The sequence below is a fragment of the Heloderma suspectum genome, chromosome 5 (genome assembly GCF_057233095.1).
Source record: "Heloderma suspectum isolate Gila_16-S chromosome 5, 16-S_ref, whole genome shotgun sequence".
NCBI lineage: Eukaryota > Metazoa > Chordata > Lepidosauria > Squamata > Helodermatidae > Heloderma > Heloderma suspectum.
Genome location: NC_139462.1, coordinates 204,324,530 through 204,344,408, shown reverse-complemented (window position 1 = coordinate 204,344,408; position 19,879 = coordinate 204,324,530). Strand labels below are relative to the sequence as shown.

The 19,879-nt window shown below is 43.5% G+C and overlaps 1 protein-coding gene across 1 annotated transcript; it reads left to right on the top strand.

Moving 5' to 3' along the window:
• Positions 1 to 1,541: 1,541 nt before the first annotated feature.
• On the top strand, positions 1,542 to 11,479 carry LOC146345097 (patched domain-containing protein 3-like). The gene is made up of 4 exons (XM_084859116.1): positions 1,542 to 2,819; positions 3,992 to 4,113; positions 5,401 to 5,546; positions 8,074 to 11,479. Exons 1-4 carry the CDS (start codon positions 2,043 to 2,045, stop codon positions 9,636 to 9,638), a joined length of 2,610 nt encoding a protein of 869 aa, XP_084715242.1. The 5' UTR covers positions 1,542 to 2,042; the 3' UTR covers positions 9,639 to 11,479.
• Positions 11,480 to 19,879: the final 8,400 nt, after the last annotated feature.

The window sequence follows — 19,879 nt, the reverse complement described above, 5'->3', positions numbered from 1 at the left end:
AGGTAATGGGTTCCATTGTCGTATTGCTCTAACAGTCAGGACGTTTTTCCTGATGTTCAGCCGGAATCTGGCTTCCTGTAACTTGAGCCCATGATTCCGTGTCCTGCACTCTGGGATGATCAAGAAGAGATCCTGGCCTTCCTCTGTGACAACCTTTCAAGTACTTGAAGAGCCCTATCATATCTCCTCTCAGTATTCTCTTCCCAAGGCTAAACCTGCCCTGTTCTTTCAGTCTCTCCTCATAGGGCTTTGTTTCCAGTCCCCTGATCATCTTTGTTGCCCTCCTCTGAACCCTCTCCAGTTTGTCTGCATCCTTCTTAAAGTGTGGTGCCCAGAACTGGACACAGTACTCCAGATGAGGCCTAACCAGTGCTGAGTAGAGGAGAATTAGACTGCCAGTAGCTGGGCCCTGTTGCTCCATCCTTGCTAGGCTGCTGCATTCTCAAGGCAAGGGCCGGGAGAGGGTATTCATAGTGGAGTGGACTGAGGGGCCGCTGCCTCCTTCCTTTACTAGGGTGAGCAACAGACACAGCCGGAAAATAGAGAACCTTTTTTTTTAAGTGTGAGTGTGTATGCATTTCCCCCACCACACCCCAATTTTATTTTCCTGAGCCTACCTTTTCTGTGCAATGCAGGTGGTTGCTGATACCTGGAACAGGAAATGTGGGTCCAAAGGAGTTCTTTTGGATCATTGTGTGGATTTCTCCCCTGCTTTGCACTCATCATGTAAAGCCACTTGCCTCAGTTTCCCTTTTCTGTGCAACATGAACTGTTGCTGAGACAGAGAAATGTGGATCCCAAGAAGTTATTTTCTGTGTTGCGCTAAGGATATTACTTTATCATTATCATCATCACCATCATCTCAGCCAGTAAAACCTGCTTTGCAGCCATGATCTTAAAATTAATGTCGCTCAGTTTCCCCTTTCTTTGGCATGGGTTGCTGGTTGCTGGGAATCCAAAAGGTGGCCTTTCTGTGATGCTGTGTGGATTTATTATATACACATATACGCACACACACACACTGTTTTCCTGTCATGTTAATGTGCCTCTGTTTCCCCTTTTACAGTAGGTTCCTGCTGGCTTCAAGACTGCTTTTCATGGGTATAACGTCCACCTATGGAAACCTCCTTGGCTCCAACCTATGCTGATCCTGGCCCTCCACCCCACCAGTCCCAGTGGCCCCCAGCTGCCGTTGCAATGGGGGGGATGCAACCCCCCCCCGTTGCTCAGGAGGCAGACTATTCCTGGCTGTAATCCCATCACCAAACTCAGAATAGAGGTGGGATTATATAAGGTCCACCAGGCTCCCAGTACAACCCTATACATGGTTACTCAGATGTAATGCACATTGTGTTCAAAAGGTAAATGTGCATCTCATTGCAGTATTTAGTTTTTGCTGGCATTTGCCAGCATTTGGGGTACCTCAGTATCTGTTTCCAGCTGCATCCTCCAGGCAGAGAGGGACTGGAGGCGAGATGGAAATTCCCAGCTAACGTGGTACTGTTTTTTAAAAAATCTAATTCGCTTCGGATTTAAGGTTTAAGAATGCGATATATTGTATCGTTTTGGATTTTCCGGGAATTCCCCTAAAACGAAAAAGGAGAATCGTGCACCTTCAAACACCAGGGGGGAAAACCTCGCCGCCTTTCCTGAATGGAATTTCCCCGCTTGGGAGGAAAGCAGACGCGCGCGGTAAACACATTATGCATTGGCTCACTTGTTCTGCCCTTCCAAGGCATCCCTGGGAAGCCAACTGGCCGTTTCCCAAAAGATGAAGGCGAACCTCCGCCCACCGCTTTCTCCGCTCGGTTCCGTTTTTCGCGACATTGCCAGGAAACTATAACAACGCCCAGCCCAGCTGTGTTGAGCCCTCTCCCTCTGTCGTTGGAGGCAGACGCAACGCCTCCAGAGTACAGCCGGTGCCCGCGCTCCTTCGGAAGTAAGAGCCGCCAACCTCTCTAGACTAGAGTGTGGGGAGAACGGAGAGCGGCTGCTCCCTTTGCCGCGAACTAGTTGTCTGAGCAGGAAAGCGAAGGAAGGAGATGCCGCCCCGCGGCTGCCACACCGACTGCGTGGAGCAGCCCCTGTCGCGCACGCTCCGCGCCCTCGGCGCCTCCGTGGGCGCCCACCCGTGGCCCTTCCTGCTGCTGCCCTTGGCAGTTTCGGGCGCCTTGGGCACCGGCTTCATGTTCCTCTCCAGAAACGAGGACAACGACATCGAGGGCCAGTTCACACCGGTCGGGGGCCCCGCCAAGAACGACCGGCGCTTTGTGCAGACGCACTTCCCGACGGACGACGCCGAGCACTTCTCTGCGGAGAGGCTGAGCACCGAAGGCGCCTTCGCTTCTCTCATCGCCGTGCCCCTTGAAGACAGCGGCTCGCTCCTCAGCAGGGCGGCTTTCGCCGAGCTGCTGGCGCTGGACGCGGCGGTGCGAGGGCTCAGCGCCACCGGGCTCAACGCCACCAAACTCTCCTTCGCCGAGCTTTGCGCGCGCAGCAGCCCCGGCGGCGCCTGCAGCAGCCCCAACCCGCTCCTCAGCGCGGTGCAGGACGACCCGGCGCGGATAGAGGCGCTGCTCCCTACCCTCACTTTCCCTCTGTTCCAAGGCCGCGTTTTCCTGGGCTCCTTCCTGGGGGGCGTCACGTTGGGGCCTGGAGCTGGGCCGGCGCGCCCCGTTCTGGCGGCCCAAGCGCTGCGCCTCATCTATTTCTTGCAGGAGGATGACGCTGCGCGCCGACAGGCCAGCGCGCTCTGGCTGCAGGCCTTCCTGGAGCGCATCCCGGGCGTGCTGGACTCCTTGAAGCTCACCTCGGTCCGGGTACGTGGTATCTGTTTTGGGGTCGCTTCACACGTTTAGGAAACTGACACCCTTTCCTGTATGTGGTACATAAGAAACAGCGTTGCCTATAACCCGAGAGAGTCATGAGCCTTTTTGTGCAGCGGTTGGATACAGACTTCGTAGACCAACCCAATGCATACGTACAGTATGCAGTCGACCTGTGATTGGTTCTCAGTCCCCACCACCATGCATATATGCAGTGTACCTGTGGTCCAATCATGTTACAGGAACCAATGGTCAGCCTTTTGTCCTGATTTTCCTGTGCAGCCATGAAGGGCACAATCCTATGCCTGTTTAGACGAGAAAGTCCTTCAACTCCCAGCATTCCCCAGCCAGCCATGCTGGCTGGGGAATGCTGGGAGTTGAAGGACTTTTTTAAAAAAGACATTGTGCAATTAATAAATGCAATTAGGACCTGCAACAAGTTTTGTAGTGTGAAGTGCTCCCGTTCAGGATCCTAGCCAACAAGCCATAACTCTTCTTTGATACTCCATTCTATTCTCTCCCCCCCGTGGTTTTCCATTTCCCCCCTCAAAGGACATTTAGCATTCCGTAGCCACTGAGCATGCTCAGTCTTGATTGGGTAGTTTAGTTGGGCGGGGGGTTCCCCCCCATTATTCCTGGAGCAAAAACCTTGCAGGTTGTGTGCAGAGAAAATGAGCGATTCCTTCCTCAAAAGCACTATCTTGAGGGAAGATTCTTAAACTTTCTCGAGTAAGAAGCTGACCTTTTGAAAGATTAGGGCCCTCAAAGACAACTTTATGAATCCCACTGAAATGACCATAGCAGAGCCAAAGTAAACTCTGGAAGTCAAACTGTTGTCAAATCAAGTTATGAAAATGAGGATGGGAGTTTCACTTTCTATTGTGGTGTTTCCTGTAATGGGAGATTCAGGGCATCTCTACACCAGCCTAAAATCCTGCATTTAAAATGGGGCTTTCTGCTTCCGTTTTAAATGCAGCATCACAACTCCCTTTTTCACCCGCTTCCTTTTCCCCCAGTCTAAACGCATAGGACTGTGCCCTAAACCTTTGAGAGCATTTGTGGGGCTTATTCCCAGGGAAGTGAGTATAGGATTTCAGCCTTGTTGTATATTAAAAGTAAAAAATATTTAATAGGTGATCCTCTTTTCTTTTTTTCCCTAATGGCAGGTGGCCTATTTCACCTCACTGTCCAGACAGAAAGAGTTTGAAAAAAATGCCAAGGAAGTGATTCCTCTTTTTTCCATCACATATACCTTAACAATATTCTTTTCTATTATTTCATGCTCAAGGTAATTGTTGGAAGAAGGAAAATAACCTTTATTTTTTCTTCTTGTGTTTGTCACACTCACCCCATTTACATTTGTCAGGAAAAGTCCACAACTGTATTTTAGTTCATCGAAATCAAGAAGCGTAAGATATTTTTTAGCTGCATCAGAAGAATACAGACACTGTCCAATAGCAGTAATTTCTTAAAAAGCAAACCTACAATGGAATAATTTCAGCCTTAAATAATTATTTCTATATTTGGATGAGCATCAGTCCTGATCTTGCAAAGGTTCGGCTCTTTTGAATTTAGCCTGTGCTTGTTCCTTTTCAAGACAGCGGTGGAGTGTACTGCGGGCAAGGTTGTCTTCCCACAGCCTTATGAGAAATGTGTTTTTTTCCCAAATTCCAAGTTATATTGCCCAGTGTTATGGTAGTGAATAGTTCTGTTCAGGGAAGAAACAAGTAAAAAAGGAAGAGCACCATCCAGGAAAGCAAGCCACATGAAGCCACTGCCAGGAGATTGCTTTGGAAATGTGGTAGATATGAGTCATTGTCATGATCTGAAGTGCAAAGGCACATGTAACTTGAGAGGCAATGTTTTCACTGCTTAGAATGGCCTGATCAGTCTCTGAGTATGTCCGCTTCAGTTTCTAAAAATAACTGTATTTCTGATTCTTGTGGTTGTGGAAAATGTGCCTAATATGCAATTTCTGGAAGTGCTACTTGTACTTGAACAAAACTAGAGTACATTAGAAAAGTACTAGTATTAACATTCAAAACCCTAAATGGCTTGTGGCCAGGTTACATGAAGGATGACCTCCTCCCATATGTGCCTGCCTGGACCCTAAGATCATTCTCAGGGGTCCTTCTCTGGGATTCCCTACCAAAGGAAGTGAGGTGGGTGGCTACCAGGAAGAGGGCTTTTTCTGCTGTGGCACCCCAGCTGTGGAATGAGCTCCCTAGAGAGGTTCGCCTGGTGCCTACATTGTACTCCTTCCAGCACCAAGTGAAGACCTTTTTATTCTCCCAGTATTTTAGCCTTTTAGCTTCCTAATCTTTTAGTGCTGGTGTTTTAAATCTGTATTTTAAATCTCTGCATTGCTACTAGGTTTTATTCTGGTTGTACTGTTATATTGTGGTTTTAAGCATTCATATTTTATATTGTTTTATGCTGCACATGTGGTTTTAGTTTCTGTGAACGTCCCAGAGAGTGTCCGCTACTGGGCAGTATATAAATGAAATTAAATAAATAAATAAAATATACCATGAAACTCTAAATCCATTTAGATTCTTCTTAATCTGTTTTACAGGCTAGATTCTGTACGAACAAATGTGTGGGTTGCAGCTTTTGGCGTGCTGTCATCAGGCTTATCAGTTATCAGCAGCTTTGGATTATTGCTGTTTTGTGGGGTGCCGTTTGTTGTCACAGCTGCAAGTGCACCATTTCTTATACTTGGTGAGTGTGCAAATGTATATATTTCAAGGCCTGTCCTTTAGACTTTCTATGGGTATTACTGTGCCAAGCACACAGCTGGAGCAAAGAGCTGAATGAGAGCTATTTCCCACCAAAGGTCCAGGAGAAGACTGAGGGCTTATACACTTGCTGGCCCTGATTCCCATGTTGCAATTGGGTCTGCTTCTTCATTGGCTACAGCTGAGCATCACAAGTAGAACCTTCTTCCTGAGTAAACCTTGGGTGAAAGTGTCTTCTGGCAGCCAGGCAGTTACTCTAACAATGACTCTGAGTATTCCACCTGGTCTGTTGCGGCTGATGCTCTGGAAAGTTGTGGGATGAGGGAGGAGAGTCAAGAACCCCAGTAGGGCTTGGGATGGGATCAGAGGGGTTCTTTGGGACCTCAAGCAAGGCATCCCCACAGTGGGACTCCTCAGATTGTCCCATGTCTTCTGTGGGAGTGGAGTTTGCTGAGAAATCCAAATCCTCCTCCTCTGTAGAGGTCTCCCCTGGGCTTGGGTAAGGCAGGAGCCTGACAATTGCTAAATAAGCATGACAGAGAATGTCCATCCATTCATCTCATTGATTCCTGCCATGCTTCTTTCTTGTGATGCTCTCTGAAAGTGAGAGTTTCTCTGTCTAATTTTAGCATAGTATTCATGGTTTGAATCTAGGCAAGCATCCTTTGACACACCCATTTTACCTTTGGCCCCGTCCGCTGGTAGAGTGCATCCCCTTTGGCCTTTCCCACATTGGAGTTTGGCCCATGGGCAGAAAAAGGTTCCCCATCCATTGCTTAGTGTCTTGAAAGGAAGGAGGATGCTAGATACATTAATCAGTTGAAAACAAGGGTTGACAAGAGCATGGACATAGGGAGAAAAAGATGATTAAAAAATAACTCCCAAGGTTCTGAACTTAAGAAGAATAACAGCTACATTATCAAGAATAAGAGATAAAAGTAATGTTTAAAAGGCCTGAAAAAGAAGCAAAAAGCTCAATTTTAGCAGGGTTAAGTTTTGAGAAGATAGGTATTCATCCAATGAGATAGAGCAGAGAAAGCAGCAGAGATTGGAAAAGGAGAGGGAGAAAATCCAGTAAACAAACAGTAGAATTAAAGCTCGTCAGCATAAAGGAGATATTTAAGATCAAATGAATATATAATGGGGCCAAGAAGAATACCATAAACAATTCTTGTACTCAAGTACATGACCAAGTTGAAAATACACACAGAGAATCATAGAATAGTAGGGTTCAAAAGGGCCTATAAGATCATCGAGTCCAGTCGAGAAAGCAACATATGAAGAATGCAAGCATGTAGTTTTCACCACAAGCCTACAAAAATGTGTTAGCAGTGGCCAAGTCTGGATCCAATTTAAAGTGTATTGTGGTGGAAAAATAAAAATGCATGGATGGTTCCTTCATACTGTTGCTGCTTCCTGGCCCTTGCAGATGAAATACAATAGTCTGGCCAAAACTAAAATGTATAAAAGTTGCTCCATATACTGTGTTGGATCCAGACTAATTTAGTCATGACTAACTTGTCCTATAGATTTCATTGTTAACTTAGTCTTGATCCAATTAACTGTTTTTATGCCCTCATACTTAATCCTGGGTGGAGCCAGTGAATATATCTCTGTATCTGTTATTTTACTCAAACTGTTATTCTGAACTGATAGCTTGAATATTTTTCTAAGTTTGGATTCTCCAGAGTCTGTCAAAAAATGAGCCAAATTCTTTCCAATTTTGGTTAAAAATTTAGGTATAGATTTGGTTTGACTTCTGCTTTGAGCGCCATTCGCTGGTAGAAAAGTGGGATATTAATAAGTAAATTCCAAATCCTAACCAATTTTTTTAATGTTATATTGGTGGCAAATGTTACTAACTGACTGAAACGATAGTTCTAGTCCTCTGGGTCAGACATACCACTAAACCATAGTTTAGTGCTATGAGAACAGGCGTAGGCAAGCTTTGGGTTCTAGTGCTTCCCCCCCTCTTCTGGCAAGTACACCAGGAGGAGACTGCAAACTTTTGTATCCATTTTAGATTAACCACAGTTTTAAGATGTCAGCCAAAACAAAACAAGCTGTGTTTAACTTTGACTATGGTTAGTGGGAACAAGCTAACTTCAAACTATAGATTATGGTTAAAATTAACTATAATTTAGGATTTGGATGACATTCTAAACGCCAATTAATCTAAAACGTAAGTGGAAGGTTCCAGTCTCTTCATGGCCATGCTGGAGAAGGGGGAACACAAGGGCCCAGGGCTCAGCTAGGCTCATGCTCATATTAAATTATGGTTTAGCATTATGTCCAAACACAGGTAGTAACTATGATGCTCTAGAGAATTTTAAAGAAAAATGAATATAGATTAAGATAAAGCTTGCTTGGTGTGCAGAGTGTTTACTCCTGTTGGTTCTTCCCTACCCTCATAAAGTTGTTATTATTAATAACAAAGTGTGTTCCATTTTTATAATTACCTTCTCATATGACATGTGAAACCTGATACATTATCTTTTTGCCCTCTTCAGGAGTTGGTATTGATGACATGTTCATCATGGTGTCCTGCTGGCAACATACTAAAGTGAAGGACAGAGTCAAAGATCGGATGGCTGATACCTATGCAGAGGCGGCCGTGTCTATTACTATCACAACTCTTACTGATGTTTTAGCCTTCTATGTTGGAATTGCAACTTCTTTCCAGTCAGTTCAGTCATTTTGCATCTATACAGGAACAGCCTTCATCTTCTGCTACATATACAACCTGACATTCCTTGGGGCTGTTCTTGCTCTCAATGGTAAAAGAGAAGAAAGTAACAGGCATTGGCTCACATTCATGAAAGTGAAAAATATGCCTCAGGATTCTCAAGGCTGTATATATAATATGTGCTGCGTGGGAGGATCTTTTGATGAGTCCACTGGAGCACAGATTGAACATCCCATGGGTAGATTCTTTAGAAAGCATTACGGTCCCTTTCTTATGCACAGCTGGACCAAGGTGTTTGTGGTAGTCCTGTATCTCATATATCTGGGTAGTGGTATTTATGGGTGCACTCAAGTTAAAGAAGGCATAGATCTTCGCAATCTAGCTAGTGATAATTCTTATGTCATTCAGTATTATGATTGGGAAGGAGAGTATTTTTCCAAGGGTTATGGTCCAAGGGTTATGGTCGTCGTTACTGAAAGCGTAGCATATTGGAATTCATCTGTTCGTGCAGAACTTGAGAACTGCATGGAGTCATTAGAAAACTCTTCCTATGTGAACAAAAAATACTCAGAATCATGGTTGAGAATTTATGAAACTGTTGCTAAACCCATGTCTATAAATATAGATGACCACAGTGTTTTCACTGGCAATTTACCTACCCTGTTTAATGCAAATCCAGCATTTCAGTGGGATCTTAATATTAGTGCTATGGAAATATCAGCCTCACGGTTCTTCATACAGACAGCCAATGTTACTAGTGCAGTGGATGAGGGAAATATTTTAAGCCAACTGAGAAGCCTTGCTGAGCGCTGTAAGATACCAATAATGGTTTATCATCCAGCTTTTATATACTTTGATCAGTATCTTGTAATAACTCAGAACACCATTCAAAATATTGTGATTGCGACTGGAGCCATGTTACTCATTTCTTTGCTGCTCATTCCCAGTCCTCTCTGTTCTTTGTGGGTCACTTTTGCAATTGCATCTGTTATTGTTGGTGTGACTGGTTTCATGACCTATTGGGATGTCAATCTTGACTCCATATCCATGATTAACCTTGTTATTTGCATAGGGTTTTCAGTAGACTTCTCTGCTCATATTTCATATGCTTTTGTTTCCAGTGAGGAACCCAAAGTGAATAACAAGGCGGTGGATGCTCTGTACCATCTTGGTTACCCTGTTGTGCAGGGAGCTGTTTCCACCATCTTGGGAGTGCTTGTGCTGTCTGTGGCATCCACATACATCTTCAGAACTTTTTTTAAGATAATGTTGTTGGTTATTTTGTTTGGGATTGCCCATGGTCTCATTTTCATTCCTGTGTTCTTAACATTCTTTGGATTTTGTGGTAGATCGCCAAAAAGACAGTATCAAAGCAATGGACTTCTTTGAAAATTCACCCAGTATTGAAGGAGCTCATTTTGAAAAGAAAGCATTAGGAAACTGCCTAATGTAACATAAACTATGACCACTTCCACCAAGGAAACCCAAATTGCCTATAAAGACTTTATGATTATATAGCATGCTAATCATAAGGAATTATGTTCAGTCCTGACTTACATGCCATAGCCATCTAGCCTTAATTTGTCTGAAATGCAAGTGTGCTGTTTTATGTCTGTTTATATTATACTGTTTAATAGTATAATATACTGTTTAAGGTATAAGCAGAGCTTTCCCATTCTGTTGTGATATATTACACAGAGTTGCTCATAGTGCAAACCTTAACTTTATGCTGGTATGTCAAAATGTTACTGGTGCTCTACAAGAAAACGTCCTGTTACAAACATTTAATAAGCGGTAAACTATGGGCCTCCATCTCTTTCAGTCCCACTGTTAGGTACATGTTCTTGTCTAGAGCCACCTGCTATTGATGTAAATATATAATTATCCTTGTTTTTGACAGGTGCAATCCTATAAACACTTGCTTGGGAGTAACTTAGTGGGACCTAGTTTGGAGTGAACATGCATTGGATTGGATTACAAGATTGGTGAAATTGTAATGGAAGAAGCTTGGAACGTTTTTAGCCAGCTCATTAAGGCCTGTTGTCCTGTAAAATTTTGTCACCAAAGGTGCCTTTAAGGCATACATATGCAGTGCCTCCATTTTAAGAGATGATGTGCCCGGGTTCCAAAACAACACCCTTTGCAGTGAGAGCCCTGCCTTCTGAGCCACTGGAGTAAAACATCTTCCATCCTGTGTTAAGCCAAAGATGTGATATTAGCACCCAAAAAGATAAGATATAGCAATCTTCCCTTGGGTTACGTTTTCTAAGCTTTTGGCCTAGCACTATTTAAAAAACCTAATAACAAAAGCAATGGATTGTGAAATTTGGTATTTTACTCACAAAGACAACTATTCTGAGTGGAGAAGAACTATATAACAGAAAGTGTCAGTTTGAGTTTCATCAAATTGAAGATCGTGAGCACTACTTACCCCATGAAATAAGAGAAAGATGATCTTCCTCTAAAGTTACTAAAATAAATGCTTCGTAATCTAAATTAATAATTGTATGGCTGCTGATAAATGTTTATTTTCTTATACTGTATTGTAACCATCCCCAATCTGGTGCCCACCAATTAGTTGGACTACAATTCCCAAGATTCCTGACCATTAGCCATGTTGGGTGGGGCTGATGGGAGTTGAAGGCCAAAACATCTAGAGGGGACCAGATTGAGAATGGCTGCTGCATTGCATTGCTATTAGAAAAACAATCTAGGTGTGGATTACTTTTCGGAAGACAGAACATCTATTTATTAGAGGCACGTCGATATATTATTTTTAAGACGCTGAACTGCAGACTGGAAGGTTGGCAGGACAGCAGTTTGAGACCCGAGTGCTGCGTGACAGAGTGAGCTCCCATCTTCAGTCCCAGCTTCTGCCAACCTAGCAGTTAGAAAGCAAGAAATTGCAAGTAGATAAATAGGTACCACCTCGGCGGGAAAGGTAACAGCGTTCCGTGCACCTCAGTGTTCAGTCATGCTGGCCACATGACCACGGAAGCATCTTCGGACAGCGCTGGCTCTTCAGCTTAGAAAAGGGGATGAGCACCGCACCCTAGAGTCGGACACGACTGGTTGGGGACACCTTTACCTTTTAACTTTTCTTAATGGATGGGTTTTATTTATAAGTTTATTTTTATAATACAGTTTAAATATTTTGAGAAATTTTAAGTGTGTGTGTGTTATATGCTTCTTATTTTTTTGGCAATATATATAAATAAACAAAAGGACTTCCAGGTATCTGTTTCTGTCTCTGTATACTAAGAAGACATTCAAGGACATAAGAAGAGCCATGCTGCATCAGACCAAGTGTCCCACAGTCCAGCTTTCTGTTCACACAGTGGTGCACCTGCTATATGTGAGAACCCACAAGTAGGACAAGAATGCAGAAGCACCCCGCCCCCCAGTCATGTTCCCCAGCAACTGGTGTACATTTTATTATTGATATTTAAAATATTTATTGGCTACCTTTTATTTGTTTGTTTATTTATTGCATTTCTATCCCGCCTTTTTTCCTCCAAAGACCCAAGGCGGCGTACATAATCCTCCTCTTCATTTTATCCACATTTTATTTTAGGGCAGGAGCCCTCCCAAGCCGGCGTACAATAATAAAACCACAAAATAAAAACTGATAATGGTAATAAAAACAGTAAAGGAGCAATCCTATGGGGATAGTCAGCCGCCTTCGAACTCAGAGTCGACTGCCTATCCAATGCATGGAGGGAGGAGCGCGGAGGGAATCGCCTCCTCCATGCTCCAGCTGCCCAGCATTCACAACTAGACAGCCGATTTCAGCTGTCTAGCTACGGGACATAGGTGTGCGGGGTGTGGAGGCTGGACAACACATGGGAAGTGTCATACTGGCATTTATGAACTCCCCGCCCCCGGGATCGCCCCCTTTCCCCCCGCTCCACACTGCTCTTCCGAGTGCGGAGGACGGGTCTGTGCTGCATGGGAGGGGGTGGGGAGGCCCACACCTCTGGGAACCGACCAATCCTATGGCCATCTAGCCACTGTCTAGCAGCCATAGGATTGCACCCTAAAACAGCAAAAACAGCAAACATCTTTAAAAACAATGAACTCCATTATAAAAACAGAACCTACTGCATACAACTGAAGCTACAACCCAGTCCGATAAAATAGGAAGGCCAGAGGAAAGTAATAGTTTTTCAGGGCCTTCATAAAGGCCTGCAATGACGGGGCCTAGTGGACTGCAACTTAATCCAGAGGTGTGGGGCCACTGCAGAAAAGGCCATCTTGTGAAATCGCCCATCTAACTGCCCTCAAAGGTGGGCAAATGTGAAAGGCCTCTCTTACTGAAGTGTGGGCAGGCTGATATGGGCGAAGGTGATCCTTCAAGTAATTTGGTCCCAAACCGTTTAATGGTTTAAAGGTCAAAACTAGCACTTTACATTGGGATCAGAAAAACACCAGTAACCAGTGCAGCTGATGCAGTATAGGCATATGATCAGATCACCTTGCCACCATTAATACTCGGGCAGCCACATTCTGGACCAGCTGAAGTTTCCAGAGCATCTTCAAAGGCAGTCCCATTTACAGCACATTACAGTAATCCAGCCTGGACGTCACTAGTGCATGGATAACTGAGGCAAGGTCCTCTCCAGATAGGGCTGCAGCTGGTGTACCAGCCTAAGATGGCTTCCCCAGTTGTGCAGAGTCCAGGAGGACTCCCAGTTGATGCACTTGGTCTTTTAGGGGGAGTGCAACCCCATCTAAGACCAGTTGTAAACCTCCATCCAGAGTAATTGGCTACCAAACTCACAGTACCTCTGTCTTGTCTGGATTAAGTTTCGGCTTGTTTACCCCCATCCACTGCAAAAGAGACTCCAGACACTGGTTCATGAGTTCAACAGCTTACCTGGGATGTGTAGGCAGAAACGAGAGGTAGAGCTGAGTATCATCCACCTACTAATGTCACTTCAGCCCAAATCTCCTGATGACTCCCACTAGTGGTTTCATGTAGATGTTTAAAAAATGGTGAACCAGATGGAACCTTGTGACACCCCACAGGCTAATGGCCAATGGGTGGGACAAAAGTCCCCCAGCGCCATCTTATGAGACTCTTCAATGAATTTGTCTGGGCCCTGTTTAAAGCCATCCAAATTGGTAGCCATCATTACATCTTGTAGTGAATTCCATAGTTTAAGTCTGCGTTCTGTTCTTTAACCACTTACTGATCCATAAGAGGACCTCTCCTCTTATTCCATGACTACTACATTGCCTTCGAAGTCTTTGGTGGGGGATTAGGACTTTTGGGAGTCCACATGAACAATGTCATTTGATCAGGTCATTCAATCAGGGAGGGCTGTATGTTCACAAGCTGCAATGGGAGATAGCCAATTTACTAGGTGGGGAGAGCAATCCTATGGCCCCTAGAAGGAGTTGGGGGCAGGGATAGGATACTTCGGATTCCTGGATCTGAAGCCAGTGATAGTGTTCCAACCTTGGACTCAGGAGTCCGAGATCCCCTCCTCCTCCCCCTTGCAGCTGGAGCACATAGAACCACACCAGCTGCCTCTACAAGCTCACAAATGCAAGATCAGAGAGGAGGGAAAGGGGGCGGTTCTGTGGGTAGGGAGGACACCGGGGCGGCCGGCTCATGAAGAATCCTCCAGCCACCCCAGCCTCCTTCCCTCCCTCTCTGCAGAGTCCCAGCTGTACAAGCAAAATTGCCCATCTAGTGAAAATGCAGAGTGGGGGGAACGCAGAGGCAAAGATCACCTCCATGCTTCTCCTGCTCTGAACAGGATCCCCATCAGCCTTTGAATTCAGAGGCTGACAGGAGAATCCCAATAGGATTGCGTCCTAAATGAGAATTGCAGTCTCCAGATAACAGTGATTATTATCTTCAAGCATCTTGTACCCACTATCAATGCCTTCCCCAAAAACTCAAATGGTAACCTTTGTGGTGTCATTGGAAAAGTGCCTTTATGCTTCCTGTTCCATTGTTCACCTGTCTGAATTCCTGCCTGTTGTGTGCACATTATTTTTCTGTGTTCCTTTGTTTGAAATAAACCACTTGACATAGTTTGGAGACCTTGCTTTCCCACCAACAGCTGATTAAACATCAGCAAAACAGCTGATGTTGTGCTTCTCTTATCGCTTGTTCTTTTTTTTTTTAAAGCAGTAAGAACCCTCTTACTTTGGTAATCTTGATGCAAACATGTAAAAGAAACCTAGGAAAGAACATCTGCATGTTTGAAATGTAAAAAAATCTGGAAAAAGATTAATGTTGGGACCAGAATACAGGGACCTTTACATATCCTGTTATCAGGGTGAGATGCCCTACCCCAGAAATATCCAGAATGTTCTGTGGCAATACTTTAAGGCTGTCTTCCCAACTTGATGTTCTCCAGATGTTTTGGACTACAACTCTCATCATCCCCAGCCAGCATGGCTAATGGTCAGGAACGATGGGCATTCTAGTCCAAGACCTCTGGAAGGCACCATGTTGGGGAAGCTTGCTTTAAGGCAGGGGTAGCCAACCCAATGCTCTCTGACAGCTACTCACAACTCTGATGACTGGCTATGCTGACTGGGGCTGATGGGAATCCAAAACATCTGGAGGGCACCTGGTTGCCTACCCCTGCTTTAAGTTAAAACATCTGGCAACTTCCTGGAAATAAAAATAAGATGCTTTTAAAAACACACACAAGAGATATGTTGAAGAGGAAATGAAGCGGAGAGAAACTTAATGAAATAAATTAATCAAAAATATGACATTTTCAAAAAATGGGGTTTCATAGGAAGTTAGACAAATGTATAAATCCACCATTATGCAGTCCTGTCCACTATTACCAATGAAGAGGTATTCTGCAGATATGTACCTTTCCTCCAGAAAATTTGCTGTAAGTCTGCTGCAAGTTTGACTTTCAGAAACTTGCATCTTATTAAGCCAAAGCTTTAAAGCACACATTTATTCTCTCCAGACAACTGTTCAGTTATGGAAGATTCCATTCATGCTGCAATTAAATCAATGCCTACCTAACATTAATGCTGATGGATCTGGACTGCATCAACCCAGGGAGACATGCATGGGGCAGAAGGAGCTACTATCTTGCCCTGCTTGTAGTAGATGAGGGAGAGGAAAGAGTACAGAGATACAGCATGGTTCATATATGTACACTGCTTGATTTCGTGCAACTGAATGTGTGAGCTGAGTTCATTTAAAAAACATGCATTTAAGATTATTCAAGGAGATATAAAAGTCTCTGGTATTTGATCTGAGAATGTTCATTCAGATATGCAAGTAGTCACTACTGCTACATAGTCATCAGGAACTTGCCCCAAGTCTTGGCACGATCATGATGCTGCTTAACAGGTGGTTGGCGCTGTCTCTCTGAAAAAAGAGGAGAGTGCATACAGTAGCCAAATCCCAGAGACAAGGTTCCTCTAAACTTATGCCCTACCACTAGTTTTGAATTCACACTGCCATATCCACCTATCAACCCCTCTTTCTGCCCATAGATGCTATTACTGGATCTGGGTCCATATGAAGAGCTTAAATGAAAGAAATAATTCACACGTATAATTGATTTCTAGATAATTATGTTTGTATAAAGGTGGTTCATTCTGAAAGGTGATCTGTCAATCACAGATTAAAGAGGTGATTTTCCTTCAGGTTTTGCGAGATAAATTATTCATCTTGCTGATAAATCTTTGTTCAGAAGTAGTCCCAATCCATGACAATAGATATTAGAATTACACAGGTATTTATACAAATTGTGGTAGTTTTATAATAGAAAAGTATCTGCTAAAAAGCCTCTCAAAGTGTGCATTACTTTACATAAAGAACCAAAGATAAATGTTCATTCAAATTAATTATTCATATTACAGTTGCAATTAATGAATTCTCAGTTCAGCTGATAAGTATAATTTCATCCACGATTCACATAGCAGGCTAATACTAAAAGAAAACTTCCAATGAACTTGTATAATTTAGTGGCAGAAATCAAAAGCAGCAATCCACTGCACACTTAGCTAGGAGTAAGTCTGACTTAACAGAATGGAACTTACATATAAGGAAATATGTATAGGATTAAATTGCACCATTCTTATTTATAACAATAAGACCATTTGCATAATCAGAACTTTAACTAAATAGAATTGTATTGTGCATAGAGCTGGAAAGGCACCAGCCTAGAGAGTGAAGTCAAGTGGGCCTTAGGAAGCATTACTAACAACAAAGCTAGTAGAGATGACAGTATTCCAGCTGAGCTATTTAAAATCCTAAAAGATGATGCTGTTAAAGTGCTGCATTCAATATGCCAACAAATTTGGAACACTCAACAATGGCCGGAAGACTGGAAAAGGTCAGTTTACATTCCAATTCCAAAGAAGGGCAACGCCAAAGAGTGTTCAAACTACCGCACAATTGCGCTCATTTCACATGCCAGCAAGGTGATGCTCAAAATCCTACAAGCTAGACTTCAGCAGTATGCGAACCGAGAACTACCGGAAGTACAAGCTGGGTTTCGAAGAGGCAGGGGAACAAGAGATCAAATTGCCAACATTCGCTGCATCATGGAGAAAGCAAGAGAATTCCAGAAAAACCTCTATTTCTGCTTCATTGACTACGCTAAAGCCTTTGATTGTGTGGATCACAACAAACTGTGGCAAATTCTTAAAGTGATGGGAGTACCAGACCACCTTACCTGTCTCCTGAGAAACCTGTACGAGGGTCAAGAAGCAACAGTAAGAACCAGACATGGAACAACCGAGTGGTTCAAAATTGGGAAAGGAGTACGACAAGGCTGCATATTGTCACCCTGCTTATTTAACTTATATGCAGAGTACATCATGAGAAATGCTGGGTTGGATGAATCAGAGGTCGGAATTAAGATTGCTGGGAGAATTATCAACAACCTCCAATATGCAGACGATACCACCCTAATGGCAGAAAGCGAAGAGGATCTCAAGAGCCTCTTGTTGAGGGTGAAAGAGGAGAGTGCAAAAGCTGGTTTGAAACTCAACATTAAAAAAACGAAGATCATGGCATCTGGCCCTATCACTTCCTGGCATATAGAAGGGGAAGAAATGGAAGCAGTGACAGATTTTACTTTCTTGGGCTCCAAGATCACCGCAGACAGTGACTGTAGCCATGAAATTAAAAGACGCTTGCTCCTTGGGAGGAAAGCTATGGCAAACCTAGACAGCATAGTAAGAAGCAGAGACATCACCTTGCCGACAAAGGTCCGTCTAATCAAAGCTATGGTTTTCCCAGTAGTAATGTATGGCTGTGAGAGCTAGACTATAAGGAAGGCTGAGCGCCGAAGAATTGATGCTTTCGAACTGTGGTGCTGGAGAAGACTCTTACGAGTCCCCTGGACTGCAAGGAGGTCAAATCAGTCAATCCTAAAGGAAATCAACCCTGAGTGCTCATTGGAAGGACAGATACTGAAGCTGAAGCTCAAATATTTTGGCCACCTAATGCGAAGAGAAAACTCTCTGGAAAAGACCCTGATGCTGGGAAAGACTGAAGGCAAAAGGAGAAGGGGACGGCAGAGGATGAGATGGCTAGATAGCATCACCGATGCAATGATTATGAACTTGAGCACACTCATGGAGAGAGTGGAGGGCAGGAAGGCCTGGCGTGCTATGGTCCATGGGGTCACGAAGAGTCGGACACGACTGAACGACTGAACAACAACAACAACATGGACTAGTTCCACTTATCAAGTACAGAACGCAGTTATCGTTATGTTACCACAAGCCACCTTTTGTGTACTATTGCAGCAGCTCACCTGTAAGACGGGAACATTGGACATACCCAGATCCTGTTCTGTATAGAGGTAAGTTTCCAAATTGGGAACTAGTAGCATGATAATAAAAGTATTTTTGAGATCTGAATTGAACTAAAAAATTGTGAAAATCCAGCAGTTACTGATAATTCATTTGAAATAATGCCAGGAAAAGCATTCCTACAACCAGCTTCCAGCATCAGTATCTTCAGCTACATAAGAATCTGTTGTGTTGGAATTTTCTTTCAAGTACAATATTAAAGATGTTACAGTTGAGTGAGGATCAAGCAGTTTCACAAGGGGTATTTCAACTCTCCTTTCCACAAAGACACGATTCTGTAGAGTAAAGGCTAATGTAGAATCTATGCCCAATGATGAAAGTGGTGTATGTAATGAAAGATCCCCAGGGATTGGCTCACTCAGGCTTTTCAAAAGTGAGATGACATAATCTACAGGTCCTTCTAGAGAGAGATTCTGGGATACAGTTTCAGGATTACAACACATCTCTTCAGAAACAAGGTTATAAACACGACTCTTCAGTGACAAATTTTGAGATACAACATGATCAGCTAAAGTTTTAAAATTGAGTTTCACGACAGCTTGCTGAGGATTGTTCAGAATTAAGCTTCTTTTAAGATACTCGTGAATGTCATTCACTTGCAGATCCTCTAAACCTTTGGTTTGTAACATATTATTTTGACTGTGATTGTGATACTGACTTTGCAAAACACCAAGATTTAAGGCACCCCAGTTAATGGACTGTCCTGCAAGGCCACAGTTTCTCCTATAATGGCAGAAGAGGTCCAGGAAGGAATTAGCAGCTGCATAATTTGACTGTGTTGCATTTCCAAGAAATGATGAAAAAGACGAATAACATACAAAATGGTCAAGCTCCCATCCTTGCATGGCATGATGAAGATTGATGGCCCCTGCTACCTTTGGATTTAAAACTTCCTCAAAGTGAGACATGGTGAGTGTTTCAAGATGCCCGTCATGTGAAACCATGGCACTGTGGAATACACCTTTGACTGGACAGTTTGGGAAAATTTTACTGATAGACTTGATAGCCTTCTCAACCTCAGAACTGAAAACAACATTGCATTGCAAGCTGACTATTCTGCTCCATTCACACTGATCCTGGAGATCATTTATTTCCTTTTGCATCTCAGCGCTTGGATTTCTTCGTGAAAGTATTACAATGCGACCTCCTCCATTCTGAGCCACACATTTTACAGTTTCTAAGCCAAGCCCAGTGAGTCCCCCCGTGACTATGTAAACAGCATTCTGCTTAAACAGTCTTCTCTCTGTTTCAATCAGTGGAATATCTATGGTCTTACTGTCCTCACTTTTCAGTATCACAACTGGGACACTTTTGCAGTTGAAGTAGGATGAAGCAATACCTGACCTCTCAGACAATCCTGCTTGCTGAAAAAGGGAATATGGGAGATGTTTCAATTGTTTCATATTCATTGATTTAAGCCAGCAGTAGATTTCCTTCTGGGATCGTATCAGAGATGCTTTCTGAAAAATATGGATAAGACTGACCGTATGGATGTCGATATTTGCTTGATCACTCCCAACCAGATACCGCAAGCATTCTGGCTGTTCATTACCATAAACCAGTACAACATCTCTAAGATGGAAAAGACAAGTTAGGGCTTCTTTAAATAGTCTATTTAGTGGAGGTAAGAAAATGAGGGCATTACACTGATTAACACGTTGCCATAGCCCTGTGACATGGTTTGTAATTATTGTTTTCCATCCTAATTCCTGGGCTGAAAAAGTAAGCACTTGGCACAAAACTGACTCAGGCTCAGTGGAAATAATACCTAACATTTCACTATGTTTTGGTACTGGCAGTGTTTGATGCAA

Excerpts from the sequence above, each read along its gene's own strand:
- LOC146345097 (XM_084859116.1), top strand. The coding sequence starts at position 2,043 with ATGCCGCCCCGCGGCTGCCACACCGACTGCGTGGAGCAGCCCCTGTCG. Across the intron at positions 2,820-3,991 it reads TGAAGCTCACCTCGGTCCGG|GTGGCCTATTTCACCTCACT; the intron begins GTACGTGGTATC and ends CCCTAATGGCAG. Across the intron at positions 5,547-8,073 it reads TGCACCATTTCTTATACTTG|GAGTTGGTATTGATGACATG; the intron begins GTGAGTGTGCAA and ends TGCCCTCTTCAG.